The sequence below is a fragment of the Orycteropus afer genome, unplaced genomic scaffold (assembly GCF_000298275.1).
Source record: "Orycteropus afer afer isolate SDZICR_OR568_19922 unplaced genomic scaffold, OryAfe1.0 scaffold00174, whole genome shotgun sequence".
In the NCBI taxonomy this organism is placed as follows: domain Eukaryota; kingdom Metazoa; phylum Chordata; class Mammalia; order Tubulidentata; family Orycteropodidae; genus Orycteropus; species Orycteropus afer.
This window is the reverse complement of record NW_006921761.1, coordinates 1,576,500-1,591,132: the sequence shown is the minus strand read 5'-3', so window position 1 is coordinate 1,591,132 and position 14,633 is coordinate 1,576,500. Positions and strand designations below refer to the sequence as shown.

General features: G+C 53.0%; 1 protein-coding gene across 1 annotated transcript in view; it reads right to left on the bottom strand.

Moving 5' to 3' along the window:
- Positions 1–1,137: 1,137 nt before the first annotated feature.
- Positions 1,138–14,633, bottom strand: part of FBXO10 (F-box protein 10) — a 56,177-nt gene continuing 42,681 nt past the window's right edge. Inside the window, exons 6-11 of the mRNA XM_042781800.1 lie at positions 8,922–8,992; positions 7,203–7,355; positions 6,030–6,299; positions 3,962–4,275; positions 2,920–3,101; positions 1,138–1,312 (exon numbers count right to left, since the gene is read on the bottom strand). Coding sequence (XP_042637734.1) covers positions 1,138–1,312; positions 2,920–3,101; positions 3,962–4,275; positions 6,030–6,299; positions 7,203–7,355; positions 8,922–8,992 — 1,165 coding nt within the window. The remainder of the gene's footprint in view (positions 1,313–2,919; positions 3,102–3,961; positions 4,276–6,029; positions 6,300–7,202; positions 7,356–8,921; positions 8,993–14,633) is intronic.

Here is a 14,633-nt window from a genome sequence, read left to right as displayed (position 1 = left end):
GAGGGAGAGGGGTGCTGTGTGGAGACGTGGACAAGGGCATGCTGGGACAGAGGAAGCGCACGAGCCCAGGCAGAGTGGGAAACACGGCAGGAGCAGTAAAGGCAGGTGCTTATCCACGGGGAACGGATCCATCCGAGGGACAGGAGGCACGGCCACCTCATCCCAGGGTACTAGTCCCTGGTACCCAGCAGGCGCAGCTGGTGCGGGAGCACTCACAGGATGTGAAACCTCTGCGGCTGGCCTCCTGAGTGGCTGTACCTGGAGGTGTCCCGGCACCTGTCCAGCCTCCGTCTGCCTGCACTCCTGAGCCACCTGAAGGAAGCTGTCCCCCAAGCACCCCTCCTGTTCACGGCATGTGTTCTCATCACTGGGGCAGCCTTTCCACAGGGGTTCTCTGCCTAAGCCCCTCACCTCTCACAGGTCCAAGTCCACAAAAACCTTCTCCTTATGTAAACAAAACCCAACGCCCAGCCCCACAGGCAGCTGGGAGGCGTGGTGGTGTCCCTGATGGGATCGAGAGATGTCTAGGGAGGGAATATCCAAAGGCAGCTGGCTCTTCCCACGCCGGCAGAACAACTCCTGTCGCTCGGGAGTCAGCCTGCTCTTCCCGCGCCCAAGTCTGTATTTGGTGTAAGAGGTGGGCTCCCTGTAACCCAAGCAGAAGACAGACCAAAGCCTCTCGTCACAGTTTCCCTGACCGTCGAGAACCACAAGAGCTGCCGTGGCTGGTATCCCACCAATTTTTGTCTTTTTATTCTTTGAAATGCATTTCCAAGTTCCTTCCTGTTGCAGGATGTGGAGGGGAAGAGCCTTGGATGTACCTTGTTCTTTGTTTCCAGGAAACCTGGGAGCCTGTTTTTTCACATGGTGGAGGACAGAGAAGAGGAGGAGGAGGAGGGAGGGGAAGAGGAAGAGGAGGGCGGGGAGGAAGAGGAGGAGGGTGACAGGCCTGGAGTTCTCTCGGGCACTACTACGTCTATCCTGAAGGCCCTCACCTCCTGGCTCTTCCGAGCACCTGTCAAGGCCTGGGCCTGAGAGCAGGGACTACGGCTGCCATCCCTGGAGTCCTCCAACAGCAGCGCCTCCTGCCCGCCTGTCCTCCTAGGCCTGGGCCTGAGCTGGGCCAGTTCTCCATCCTTACAGGATGGTACAGAAAATGCTGCGGTTCCTGTGGTAGCCACCTTCCACACGGGCAGAGATCCTGGTTGCCATGGCTGCCACCTTCTGCCCACTGTGGACTGCAGAGGGGCCTTTAGGGGAGTTCTCAAGATGAGGCCGTGCTGGGGGGTTGGCCAGGCGCCACGTGTCAGACCTGGAGGTGCAAAAGGACATCAGTGAACTCAGAGCCTGACAGTACTTGCGGAACGCCTGGCACAGTCATGCTTTTGGTTCAGGATCCTTGGACTGCGTGCAGATCTGAGTGTAGGTTTTATCTAAGTTAGTGAGGAGCCCAAGGAGGGTGACACGCTTGAGTCTGAAGGGCACAAGTCCTGCTGCTCATCCCAGTTCTGCCGCCCACTCCATATGTCCCCTTGATCTTTCCTTATTTTTCCCTGCAGCTGTGTAGCTGTGTTTATAGCTTTAGTCGTAATCACCAAAACTAGAAACACGTCAGTGCTATGAATGGACAGACTGCATGTACATATACACAGCGGGATACCGCTCCCCACTAAGGACGACGAAGCACTTACAGGCACCGCCACAGATGCAGTAGGCTAAGAGAGAGGAGCCAGCCCCAAGTACATGTTGTGTACTTTCTTTCACACGGTTTTCTAGGAACTACGGATCTATGGGGTGGAGAACAGATGGGTGGGCTGCAGGGGCTGGAGTGGGGATAGGGGCTGACCACAAAGGGAAATGACGGGATTGGGAGGGTGTGGTGGCTACGTGATGTACAGTTTATGAGAATACACTCGTATGAGGGGTTTTCCACAAAAAGCATCTCCACTGAGCGTTGTGTATAATCAAAAAATATGAGGATCATTACTAGAGAAAGTGAGGCACCATCAAAGGCTTTTGACCATGGAACTGACGTGAGCAGAACTCTACCTCAGAGTGATTACCTGGGCAGGATGCACAGCCTGAGAGGCGGGTTGTGAGGGTGGCCTGAGGGCAGGAAGACGAGGCAGAGGGGGCTGACAACAGCACCGGTGATGTTAACAGTACGGGGGTGAGAGCAACAACTGCTGTTACTATTTACACCACTGGAGTAACAGCACTGACCAGTGCAGGTCTGTGAACAACCGGAACTGCCTTACTGGTAACACAGACCACCCACGAGGGTGAGAGACGCTAAGACCTGAAACGGGGCAGCGGTGGGGGGGGGGGGCGGTGAGGACAGGACCGTGGGAGCAGCAGAGTCCAGAGGACCTGGTGACTGACTGGTTAACGCTGGTGTCAGGGAGGGGGAGGCGGTGGTTTTGCGGCCAGAATACTCTGTGGATGGTGATGTCACTGAAACGGGGACGTGGCAGGATTAAGAGCCTCAGTGGGGAGTGAGACAAGTGTACAGAGGTGGGTACTGGAAAGCGGCAGGAGCAGCGACTGGCATAAGTACAGCAGCACAGACCCCTGCCAAGGCCACCTCTTCCTCCAGCCTAAACTAGGGCCACAATGCAGAGTGCTTGACTGGATTTTATTACGGCTCAGAGATGTTAAGTAACTTGCCCAGGGTCACACAGCAACTGCCAGAGCTGAGATCTAAAACTATATATTCCCAACTCTTAAAACTGGTTTTCTCCCAGGGAAGGTACTGGTCCCTCAGCCCAGGCCTGACAGAAAGCCCAAACACAGGCCTTTATCTGGCCAGAGCCAGAAGGTGGCAGAATGGTAGGGAGAAGGCCGCCGCCATGGCTAGGCCCGGACTGGCTTCCCCTCCCGGCTCCTGGAAGGCCTGCCCGGGCACCCTCAGGTACGTACTTTTTCTTGAAGACCAGGAACTTGTTGTTCTGCATGACGCACTCCCGGCTGTTTGAGATCTGCTGGAAGATGGTCTTGTTGGCCTTGCCCTGGAAGATGATGTTGTCCTGCACCATGGCCCTGGCACGACCCCGCACCGCAATGCCGTAGGCCCGGAACGAGTGGATCCGGTTCCTCATTACCTGGGAGAGGCAGCCAGAACCTGTCAGAGCTCAGGGGCACCGAGACTGATGGGGCAGCCAGGCAAGTGAGCCATCAGCTAGAAAACCGAGTCAAGCAGGTCAGCACTGAGCCATCAGAGCTCAGAGAAGGGACACTGAGACCAGGCCGAGGGGACCAGGGAAGGCTTCCTGGAGGAGGTGCCAGCTAAGATGCAGAAGTGTACAAGGTGCAGAGCAGAAGGAAAGTGTGGCAGGAAGGCGCGCCAGAAACCAGGCTACTGGCCACCCAGTTGAGGTGGGGGCCTCTCCTCTGCTCCTGCAGAATCAGACAATGTCAAGGAAGCCTTCACCCCCTGCCTAACAGAGAGCTGGGGAGATGAAAAGAGCCCCAAGTGCCGGGATGGGTCTGTTTGGCTTGACACTGTAACTCTAGCACCCAGCACAGTGCCTAGCATACAATGGGTGCTCAGAGCTCCCAGTCCTGCAGGGGAGACAGGTAAGGGGCAGATGCATTAGTCACAGGAAACAGCTAAAGTAGCCCCAACCTTAACCTGGGAACCGTGAAGATTCCTCAGGTCATTCCCAACTCCGTGAGTCTAGGTGGTGACCACCCAGCCCTGGCTTCCTGCCTGTGAACTCACTTTTCAGGACCCAATTCCTATGTGTCCTCCTGGGTGAAGTCCCACCCAAGTCCTCCAGGCTGTTTTGGCAGGAGGGACACCGTGCCCGGCTGCCCTGAGGGCTTAGGGTTCCGTTTCTCAGCAGAGGGCATGCAGATTGTCCTGGGGCTGTGCCTGTGTTTGCAGCACACGTCTCACACGCACGCATGCACGTCACACACGTCACACGCACGCACGCACGTCACACACACACGCACGCACCTTTGTTTCCGACCTGGGCAGCAGCTGCAGCCCACTGCCTCGGTTGCCGATGATGTCGTTCTCGATGACAACAGTGCTGTCCCCCTTGGTGATGACGCCATGGCCTCTGTTGTCATAGATACCGTTGCCCCGGAGCTCCACCTTGCACTGGGCCTCGACCTTGACCCCACTCTGACGGTTGCAGGAGATGCTGTTGCTGGCCACATGGGTGAGCTGGCTGCTCTGGGCCACAGTGATGCCTCTGTCCCCATTCGCGTGGATCACGTTGGTGACGATGTGCAGTGGCTCACTGCTCTGGACATAGAGTCCTGAGGCTACAGAGGGTGGGAGCAGAGAAAGCACAGGGCGGCCCCGGGGTCACGCTTGAGGGGACCAGCAGGAAGAGCTGCCCCTGAATGGCGGAGCCCAGGAGGCAGGCGGGACAGGAGCGGCAGTCCTCAGAACCAGCCTTTGGGTTTGCGCCTTCCAAGCTGGATGACAGAGCTGTTTCTGGAACATCAGGAAAACCCTGTTCTTTCTGAGCCAGACCCTTATTCAGTGTAGCCAGGGGCCATGGCGCCAGAAGCCTCAGGCTTAGCCCAGCCTTCCCACTGCTATTCACACTTCCTGAGACAGGCCGCCCACTACGTCCTAGAGCCTGCCCTTGCCACCCCCAGACAGGTGGACCCGCCCACTAGAAAGTTTCTTGTTTCCCTTTACACACTGAGCTGGAACCTGCCTCCCCACTCTTTTCAGAAATTCTCTTCATGAGGCAAATTCTCTGCTTTGGAGTAGGAAAAGTCATGAAGCTAAGGAATATGCGTCTCAAATGTGTTAGGAATTCTGAAGGAAAAACGGTGCTGGAGTTGTGTGTGCGTAGAGACAGGGCGTGTCCCCAGGAAAAGCACAGACTCAGCGGAAGTCGAGTGCATCCCTTGGTCAGACCTGGGGGTGAACGGGAGGAGGGCTCTGCAGTCTGCCCGCCGCAGGAGCCAGAGACCCCGGGTGCCGAGAGGGGCTGTGTGCCGGCCAGGGCCTGGGTCTACACGGGCAGCTTGGAGCTGTGAGCCCGTAATGGGAAGCGCTCTGTAGCACCCGCCTTTTGTTTCTTGCAGTTGAAAACAGCAAAACTCGATCAAGTGTTTGTGACTTGGCTGCTGCTGGGCCTATCCCACTAGAACACGTGAACCGGGAGGGGCCAGAGCTTGTTTCTGGCCAAGAGGCTGGGGCTGCTGGCTACTGATCGCACTGCTCTGCCCCTCTCCGAGGACATGGCACCTTCCTAGATGTCTCTCTGTGGACAGGACAGGGTGGCCATCTGTGAACGATCACTCATCTGCAGAGGCCGGGGTCATCCAGGCCTGGGAGGAGTTCAGATGGCAGGCCCCACCTCCGGCCTCCTGAAAACTCATCTGTCTCTAGGTGAGGGCCCCGTGTTTTTAAACAGCCGCCCCTCCCCCCCAAGATTCTGATCATCAGCCGGGCTTGGGGGTCCTGGAGTTAAACAAACTCCACGATAAAACATCTTCTCAATTCAATCAGTATCAAACACCTGCTACAATTTTCGAATCTAGTCTAGGGTGACAGGGATTTAAACTACTCTCCTCCTTTTTGTACCTCTAGGAAAGAAGTCATGGCCAATAAAGCCGGGCAGTACGATCTGAGCCTTGGAACTGACCACAAATGTGACGGCAGCAGGGGTCCGGCGCTGCACGCGCATTATCAACCCTCAGGGCAGAGGGCGCTGACACGATGGCAGTTCAGTTTGCTGCCAAGTCCGCAGCCCGTCAGAGCTGATAACACCGCCACGGGAACACACGGTCCAGGGGCCCCGTGGTGAGCGTCACTGTGAACGTGCACAGATGGAAAGGATGGAGGCTGCATGCAGACGGGCTCTGAAGTTCAAGGTGGTTGGGCTACATGGATGGGAGAGGGCATCTCAGGCGAGAGCGCCCAATGAGGAAGGTGGGGGACGTAACAGATCAAGTGCTGGCAGCGTGCAGCCCAGCGGCTGGGGCCTCAGGTAACCGGCACAATGAAGCGAGTGGCAGCGCATCGGGGAGGCGGGGGGGCTTCCGGCAGGGCTTACCTCCGTTGTGGTTGATGCTGTTGGACTCCACGAGGGCGACGCTGACGGGCCGGCGCAGCGGGTCATCCTCCTTCTCCAGCTCTGTCTCCCACAGGGTGGCGTCCCCGTCCTCGCTGAAGTTCTCCTGCGCCCCATGGCCTCTGGGCAGCTCGCTGGAGCCATCCTTCTGGCTGAAGACGGCCACTCCGTATAAGCCGTTGTAGCTGATGTGGTTGCTGGTGACGTGGGGCAGGCTGGACGACATCATCCACACACCACAGCCCTTGTTAGCTGGCGCAGGGAAGGAGCAGGTCACCAACACCCAGCCACGAGCGAGGCACACCCAGTGTCTCCCCAGCAGGGGCCGCAGAACGGCACTGGCCCAGGAGAGGGCGTCCCCGGCTTGCTAAGTGGCCTGGAGAAGTCGTCTTTGTACCAGGGAGACACCAACAATCAGGCCACGCTCACAAGCTGGGGTGACTCCACGGGGCACAAAGTGCCCTGAGGACCGTTCCTGGCCCCGCCTCGGGAGCTGCTGCACACGGCCTGTAGGGACAGATCTCATCGGGCCCAGCCCCCACTGCACAGGGACGGGGCCAGCACTGGAGCCAGCCGGCCTCAGCCTGGACCCCACCTCCGAGCTGCGTGACCACTCTGCGCCTCAGTTTTCTCCTCTGTAAAATGGGGTTAATAACTGAAGCCTTCTCAGGGGGCAGACGGGAGAATTCAATGTGATAATGCACAGAAGGGGCCCAGCAGACCGGGCCTCAGTGAACATTAATACTTCTATTATCAGTGTCCTCAGAGGAGCCATCCAGAAAGACAGGCCCTTCCCACGGTCAAGAGGGAGAGAGAACAGTTTCCTGTTGCCATCACTGTATTCTCAGTTCTCTGGATCCAAAGAAAGGCTGAGAGTTAGCAGTTAGCTCTCTGTCAGAGCTGAACCGGCCCTGTTCTCAGACAGGACTTACACAGGCATCAAGGTCTCTGCCCCGCTGACCCCATGGGGTCGCTCTGAGGATGACAAGATTTACGAGCGGCCTTACACTCGGCCAGGGGCCTGAAGTCATTCCTGTGCTTCAGATGAGGTCTTTGGTCAACTTTCTCAGGACCCACGAGCCGGAAATGGAACTTGGCTGGAACCTGGACTTCCTGTCTCCCAACCCTGAGCCCTGGCCGGAACACGCCCCTCACCATATATGGTATTGCCTTCTATCAGTCCTTTGCCTTGGTCCCCTACGACCACACCATCCGAGTAGCCAAAACAGATGAGGTTGCTCCTGAGGATAGGGACCCCTCCTCGACGGATGTCCACACCTCCCCACTGATTCTCACGGATGACATTTTCTATGGAGAGAGGCAGAAAAGAAGGTCAATACCGAAGGGCCACCTGCGGTGCTGGTAACAAGAACTGGGCCAGCTGATGGCAAGGACACCGTGGCCTGGGAGACTGCGGTCTTAGGCTGTCAGCAACCATGTAGAATCTTGTTGGGATCTGAGGTCTCAGGGGCCTGCTGCTGCCTGTACCCAACCACTCTGAAGACTGATGACTAAGAATAAACTGGCTGTAGGGTCCCTGGACCAAAGCCAAGCAGGGGCCCAGAGGTGGTCTTCCAGTGGCAGAATCCAGCCATTTCATCCCAAGCCTGAGCAGGTGCTAGACCCTGTCCTCTCCTTGACTCTGTGTCCTGACCACATCCGTCCCTTCCCCTCTCCTTGGGGGCCACCACCTCCTGGGGAGGGGGCTGAAGAGTCCCGAGTCGGAAGGGGCAGTCCTGGGACACGACTGCCTCCAGCACGGCGGCAGAACAGAGCCCTGGCCTCCTGGGACTGTGGTGCAAGGGCTCACAAGCCCTCTCCAGGCTCTGGGACCCCACCCCGTGCTCCTGGGCTCCAGCACGCGAGCCAGCCCTCTGTTCCTGCGTGTTCCCACAGGTGGCGCCACCTGGAGGGATGGGCTCTGGCTCCGTCTCATCACTGAGGTTCCAGCTTCAGTGTCCCTTTCTCAGAAGGCCTGCCCTGACCACACAATCTGAAATAGCCACGCTGTCCGCTGCCTGCTTATCTCAGTGATCCGCAGAGCGCTCCCCCAGACCTGACTTTTCCCGGACGTGTGCTGTCATTTGCATACTTGCTCTGTTCCTAACACATCTGCTCCTGAGAGCAGAGGTGGTGTCTGCTTTGTGACTGCTGTCCCCTCACCCCCCAAACACTGCACACGGGAGGTGCTCAATCATGTTCAAGAATGAACGAAGGCGGGATTCAGGGGGTCACTGGACCAATGCTTACTGAGCCCTTCCACACACCAGGCACAGCTATGCTCTGTGCTGAACCCCCATTAATGTCCCAGACTGACTTGACCTTGCCTTCCTGGATTTATCACCTTGTAGCAGAGGAAACAACTCAGTGAGAAAATACGTAAACTGTTCTGCACAGGAGGTTGGCTGGCTATGTTGTCTCTGTATAATGGGGAGGTCAGAGAGGGCTTCCCTGAAGAAGTGACATTTAAGCTGCAATGTGAGGATAAACAGGAGTCAGCCAGGTGGAAGGGGAGTGGGGCTGGATTCCCAGAGCTGGCAGAGGCCTACAACTGAAGACATTCAGACAAATTATTCAGCACCAGTGTGTCCGAAAGTGTCATGTGAGCCACCAAGGGAGATCCCGCAAGCACGGGGCCTGGCAGAGCAGCCCTGCCCTCCGTGCTAGCGTCTCCTCGGTAAGCACAGCCAGTGCGTAGGCCTGGCACCTTTGAGGATGGACCACCATCCAGAGGAGGCAGCCAAAGCCTGGTAAGGAAAAGGAGTGCTGTAAGGCCTCACAGCTGGGAGGGGGTGGCGCCGGGGGTGTACTCAGGCTCGGCCCCTCTGCCGGCCACCCGGCCAGCCGCAGCTCCGGGCAGTTCTTGCCCCCTACCTGTGATGAGGCCTTTGCCATTCTCGTTCACTGCTATGCCCGCAGCACGGCCCTTGAAAATGTGGTTCCCGCTGGAATGGAAGGAGAGCGAGACAGAAGTGACACCAGGGCCCCAGTGACAAGCTTCAAAGACAGTGACCCACCCAAGGCCATCACCTTCTTTTGTGGCCTTCCCTAGACGGCTCGAATCCACAGACATAAAGTATTCCTGAAAGTCCTATAACTCAGGCATTTAGAACTCTGACCACTGAGACAACCGGAAACTGACGAGTTCATACTTCACCTGTGCATTACCTACTGCAGATGGGCACAGAGTTAGCCCGGCGCTTCCCGGCAACTCAGGCGAAGAGAGGTTACACAATGCTCAGTCACGAAGCAACACGCTCTGGTTGGCCTTGCCAGTGCCGGGCCACTTCACAGTCCTCAAAATTAATTCCCCAAATTCCCTCTGTCCCTGGGTGAACACATGGTTGGGTGCCTGACTAGCAGCTTCAAGGTCGGTGGTTGGAATCCACCCAGAGCTGCCTGTGAAGACAGGCCTGGCAATCGGCTTGTGAAAGATCACTGCCTTGGAAACCCCGAGGAGCAGCCTACTCTGCACAGGTGGGCCAGCCAAGGGCAGGCACTGACTTGGTGGCGACCAACCACCACCCTCAGATGCCTCCTCCGATCGCAAACGGGGACCAGGAAAGAGCACAGCCCGCTCTTCCAAGGCCACTGCGTTTGAAAATTGATCCCTCGCTCAAATCCTTTCAACAGTTCCCCAGGTAAAGTAGGAACTTCTTAGTTTGCGCTTTAGTCTTCTGTTGCTGCTGTAACAAATACCACAAGCTATGTATTAATGGCTTGAAACAGCAGGAATTTATATCTTTCAGTTCTGGAGGTCAGAAGTCCGACCGGGGACTTCCAGGGCTCCAAGTCAAGGGTGTGTGCGGATCTGCCTGACTTCTGGGGGCTGCAGGGAGTCTGCTCTCCTTGTCTTCCTCAGTTTCTAGAGGGTGCTGTGGCCTCATCATTCCACCGTCACCTTCCCTTGTGACTCTGACGCTCCTGTTTCTCTCAGGACCTTTGTAACTACACTGGGCCCAGCTGGATAATCCAGGACACTCCCAGCTCCAGGTGCCTAATTCAGTCATCCTTAGAGTCTCTTCTGCCATATGAAGGAACCTTTGCACAGTGACACATCCTGGGGACGAGGACGTGAACGTCTCTGGGCAATCGTTACTCTGCCCACCACACACGGCACTCGAGCTCCTTCCTGCCCCAGCTTCAACCCACCCTTCTGGGCGCATCTTCCACTGTCTCCCAGGCATCCAGTCCCCACGTACCCTGACTTTCACTGCCTGCAGTGCAGAATGCCTTTTTCACGGCAATAAAATCCCATTTAGCGCCCCCACCCCCACCCAAACACAACTCCGATGTCATCACAGGCCCTTCCCTGACACACTCAGCTGGAACCTGTGCTTGAGGAGGGGTGGGCATGGTGAACCGCAGTTCCTCTGGTCCTGTGACGGCATTCGGTTCTCTGAGTCTTCTGCCACAGTTCTTTGGGTGGCGTCTACCTCCAGCAGGAGACTGTAAACTCCACAGAGGAGAGCCTGTCCCCTTACACAAGTAAGTGTCTCAACGTATGTGAAGGGAATAACGCAAACACATACCCTTACGTTAAGGCAACAGAAGGTAAAAGTTCTATGACCGAATGCTATCTGGGCAGCAAGCTGTGTATCGATGCTACAGCTAAGACGACTGGTTCAAAAACTATGGAGTGTCAAACCAACAGAATGTTCTGGAAGGCGCCAAAAGTGACAAAGGCCATGCGATGACATGGGAAAGGACATACAAGATAATGCAGAGAAAACCTCAGGATAGACCTGTGGCCCTGAGTGGCAGCCAGTTTTCCTGAAGCACAAACACACACGTGGGAGGCCTCTGCTCCAGACCCTCCACGAAGCCCCGTTACGCCAGTCAGAGTAACACCACTCTTCCCAGCTTGGTCTACACAGAGCCCGCTCCTCGGCACAAACCCCGCTCTCCCTCGGTTCTTCTCATTATCGGCAGGGTGCCCCAAACAAAGGCAACATAACCATCCCGCTCCCTGGACCCCAGCTCAAAGATTCCACCAAAGACATTTCACGCTGGAGACGCCTAGTGGCATGTGTGTCTCTCAAGTAGCACCTTCGGGTCCTGGTGGGAATTCGGGTGCTTAGGAAACACCCACCACTGTGTCATTCCGATTCTAGGCTGGCTGCTGCTGTCAGGTGCCGTCGAGTCACCTCAGACTCACAGCAACCCTGCGCACAAGGGAACAAAATGCTGCCTGGTCCTGTGTCAGCCTCACAGTCCTTGCTGTGCTTGAGCCCATCGCTGCAGCCACTGGGTCAATCCATCTCGTTGAAGGTCTTCCCCTTTTTCTCTGACCCTCTAGCAAGCATGACACCCTTCTCCAGAGGACGGTCCCTTCTGACATGATCAAAGTGTGAGATGAAGTCTGGCCATCTCGCTTCCAAGGAGCATTGCAGCTGTAATTCGTCCAGGACAGATGTGTTTGCTCTTCTGTCAGTCCATGGTACGTTCAGTATTCGCCAGCACCACATCAGCTCTTCGGCAGTCTTCCAGAGTCACTGCCCAGCACAGGCTGGTACTCTGTGCAGAGATGGACTGCCACAGGGGGTGAAAGGTCATGCTGCAGTGACCACAGAGCCCCTGGTTTTCCAGGACAGTCCCAGTTTAACATCTCTTTACACCTTGTGCCACATTTTCTGCAAGCCACAGAGGACGCTGGTTACACCGAGTTGGTTGCACTCTGCCGCCTTCCTCCACCTCCGATCTCCATGAGAGTCCAAGTTCTACCCGTGTTCAGTGCTACTGCCTAAGTGGGGTCTCCCCACACGCTCCCCATCAGAACGGTTCTCTCCCTTCCTCTTTCTCTTGGTACCACTTGATAGCACTTAGCAGTCTGCCCCAGCTGAGATGGCAGACACAGAACCCATTCCCATCCACCTCCCCACCCACGGCAGACATCACTATTTGACTATGGTATGCTTTTAGGCTAAGGCCAGATACAGCCTTGCGTTATTAACACAGCACTCCAAGTAACCACTCACAACTGACTGGAGTTGTTAGGTCACTTGAAATCTCTTTACTTATTTTAAAATACATTTTATTGAAATACAATTTCTGTAGAGTGAAATATACAAAACTAAAGTGACATGGGTCAATGCATTTTTTTTTTTTTTTTGCCTCCCACTCTGGTAACCAACAAAGAAAGTTTCCTTCCATATATAAACCTTTCCTTGACTTTTTACAATAATGAACTAATACTGTATTTGTCCTTCTGTGATTGACTTCTTTCACTCAGCATGTCCTCCAAGTTGATCCATGTTATGCGGTGTTTTGCAGATTCTACATTATTCTTTAGGGTTGCACAGTATTCTATTGTGTGTACGTACCATACTTCAGTTACCCATTCTTCTGCTGATGGGCACCTAGGTTGTTTCCATCTTTTTGCTATTGTAAACAGTGCTGCAGTGAACATGGGTGTGCGTGTATCTGTTCCTGTCCTGGCTTTCACTTCTTTAGAATATATACCTAGTAATGGGATTGTTGGGTCACATGGTATTTCTAATTCCAGCTTTTTAAGGAATCACTATACAGTTTTCCACAGTGGTGGTATCATTTTACAGTGCCACCAACAGTGTGTAAAAGTGCCAATCTCTCCATATCTTCGCCAGCATTTGTTATTTTCTATCTTGTTGAACTTTGCCATTAGTGCTGGGGTGAGATGCCATCTCGTTGTTGTTTTGATTTACATTTCTCGGATGACTAATGATCGTGAGCATTTCTTTATGTATTTCTGGCCTCCTGAATATCTTCTTTGGTGAAGTGTCTATTCATGTCTTCTGCCCCTTTTTTAACTGGCTTGTTAATCTTTTTGTTGTTGAGGTATTGGGAGTTTTCTATAAAGTTTAGAGATAAATCCCTTGGCAGATTGTTGCCGAATATTTTTTCCCAATCTGTAGGTTTTCTTTTGCCTCTTTTGGAGAAGTCTTTGGAAGCACATAAAAATTTAATTTTCAGAAGGTCCCATTCATCTAAAAATTTTTGGGTTATGCTTAACAGTCTATGCCATTAATTAGGGCCCTAAATTTGCCCCAATTTCTTTCTAGAGGAACTTTATAGTTACAGGTCTGACATTTAAGTCTTTGATCTATCTAGAATTAGTTTTTGTGTATGGTGTGAGGTACGAATATTGTTTCATTTTCTGCAAATGGATATCCAGTTTTTCCAGCACTGATTTGTTAAAGAGACTGCCTCTTGCCCATTTAATGGATTTTAGCCCTTTGTCAAAAATCAGCTGACTATAGGTCGATGGATCTATTTCTGGGTTCTCAATTCTGTTTCGCTGGTCTATGTGTCTGTCGTCGTACCACTATCAGGCTGTTTTGACTACTGTGGCTGTATAGTTAAGTGTTGAGGTCTGGGAGTGTGAGGCCTCCTAGTTTGCTCTTCTTCTTCAAAAGTGCTTTGGTTATCCAAGGTCTCTTTCCTTTCCACATAAAATTAGTGATTGTTTTTTCCGTATATTTAAAGAATGCTGATGGGATCTGGATTGGGATTGCATTGAACGTATAGACTGCTTTGGTTAGTAGTGACATTTTCAAAATGTTCAATCTTCCTATGCATGACCATGGTATGTTCTTCCATTTACGTAGATCTCTTATGGTTTCTGTAGTAATGTTTTGTAGTTTTCTTCATACAGGTCTTTTGTGTACCTAGTGAGACTTATTCCCAAGGACTTTACTTTTTTGGTAGCTATTGTAAATAGTATTGATTTCCTTATTTCCTTTTCAGCAATCTCTTGGCTGGTGTACAGGAATCCAAATGGTTTTTGGATATTGATCTTGTATCCCACACCACTATGCTAAATCTCTCAACTAGATTCAGTAGATATTTTTACTTAGTTTCTTGTATTTTCTACGTATAGGATCATATCATCAGCAAACAGGGATAGTTTGACTTCTTCCTTACCAATCTGGATGCCTTTGATTTCCCTTTCTTGCCTTAGGGGCTTGGCTAGGACTTCCAGTACAACGTTGAATAGAAGTGGTGATAGAAAGCATCCTTGTCTGGTTTCTGTTCACAAGGGGCATGGTTTCAGTCTCTCTCCATTGAGAATAATATTGACAGTTGGATTTGCATACATGCCTTTTATTATGCTGAGGAATGTCCCTTCTATTCCGATTTTGCTGAGAGTTTTTATCAGGAATGGGTGTTGGATTTTATCAAATTCCTTTTCTGCATTGACTGATAGGATCATGTGGTTCTTTTCCTTTGTTTTATTTATGTGAAATACTTTGCAGTATTTCAATGTTTTTAAGTTTATTGAGGCTTGCTTTGTGGCCTAACATATGGTCTCAAAAACTCAACTTATGTGATGGATGATGCTGATTGTTTTTCTAATGTTGAACCATCCTCGCATACCTGGTATGAACCCCACTTGGTCTATGTATTATTTTTTGGATATGTTGTTGGAGACTGTTGGCTAGGATTTCGTTCAAGATTCCTGCAGCTATATTCTGAGAGGTATTAGTTTGTAGTTTTCCTTTTTAATGATGTCTTTGCTTGGTTTTGGAATTAAGGTTATGCTTGCTTCATAAAATGAATTTGAGGGGATTCCATTCTTTTCTACATTCTGGAATAGTTTGAGTACGA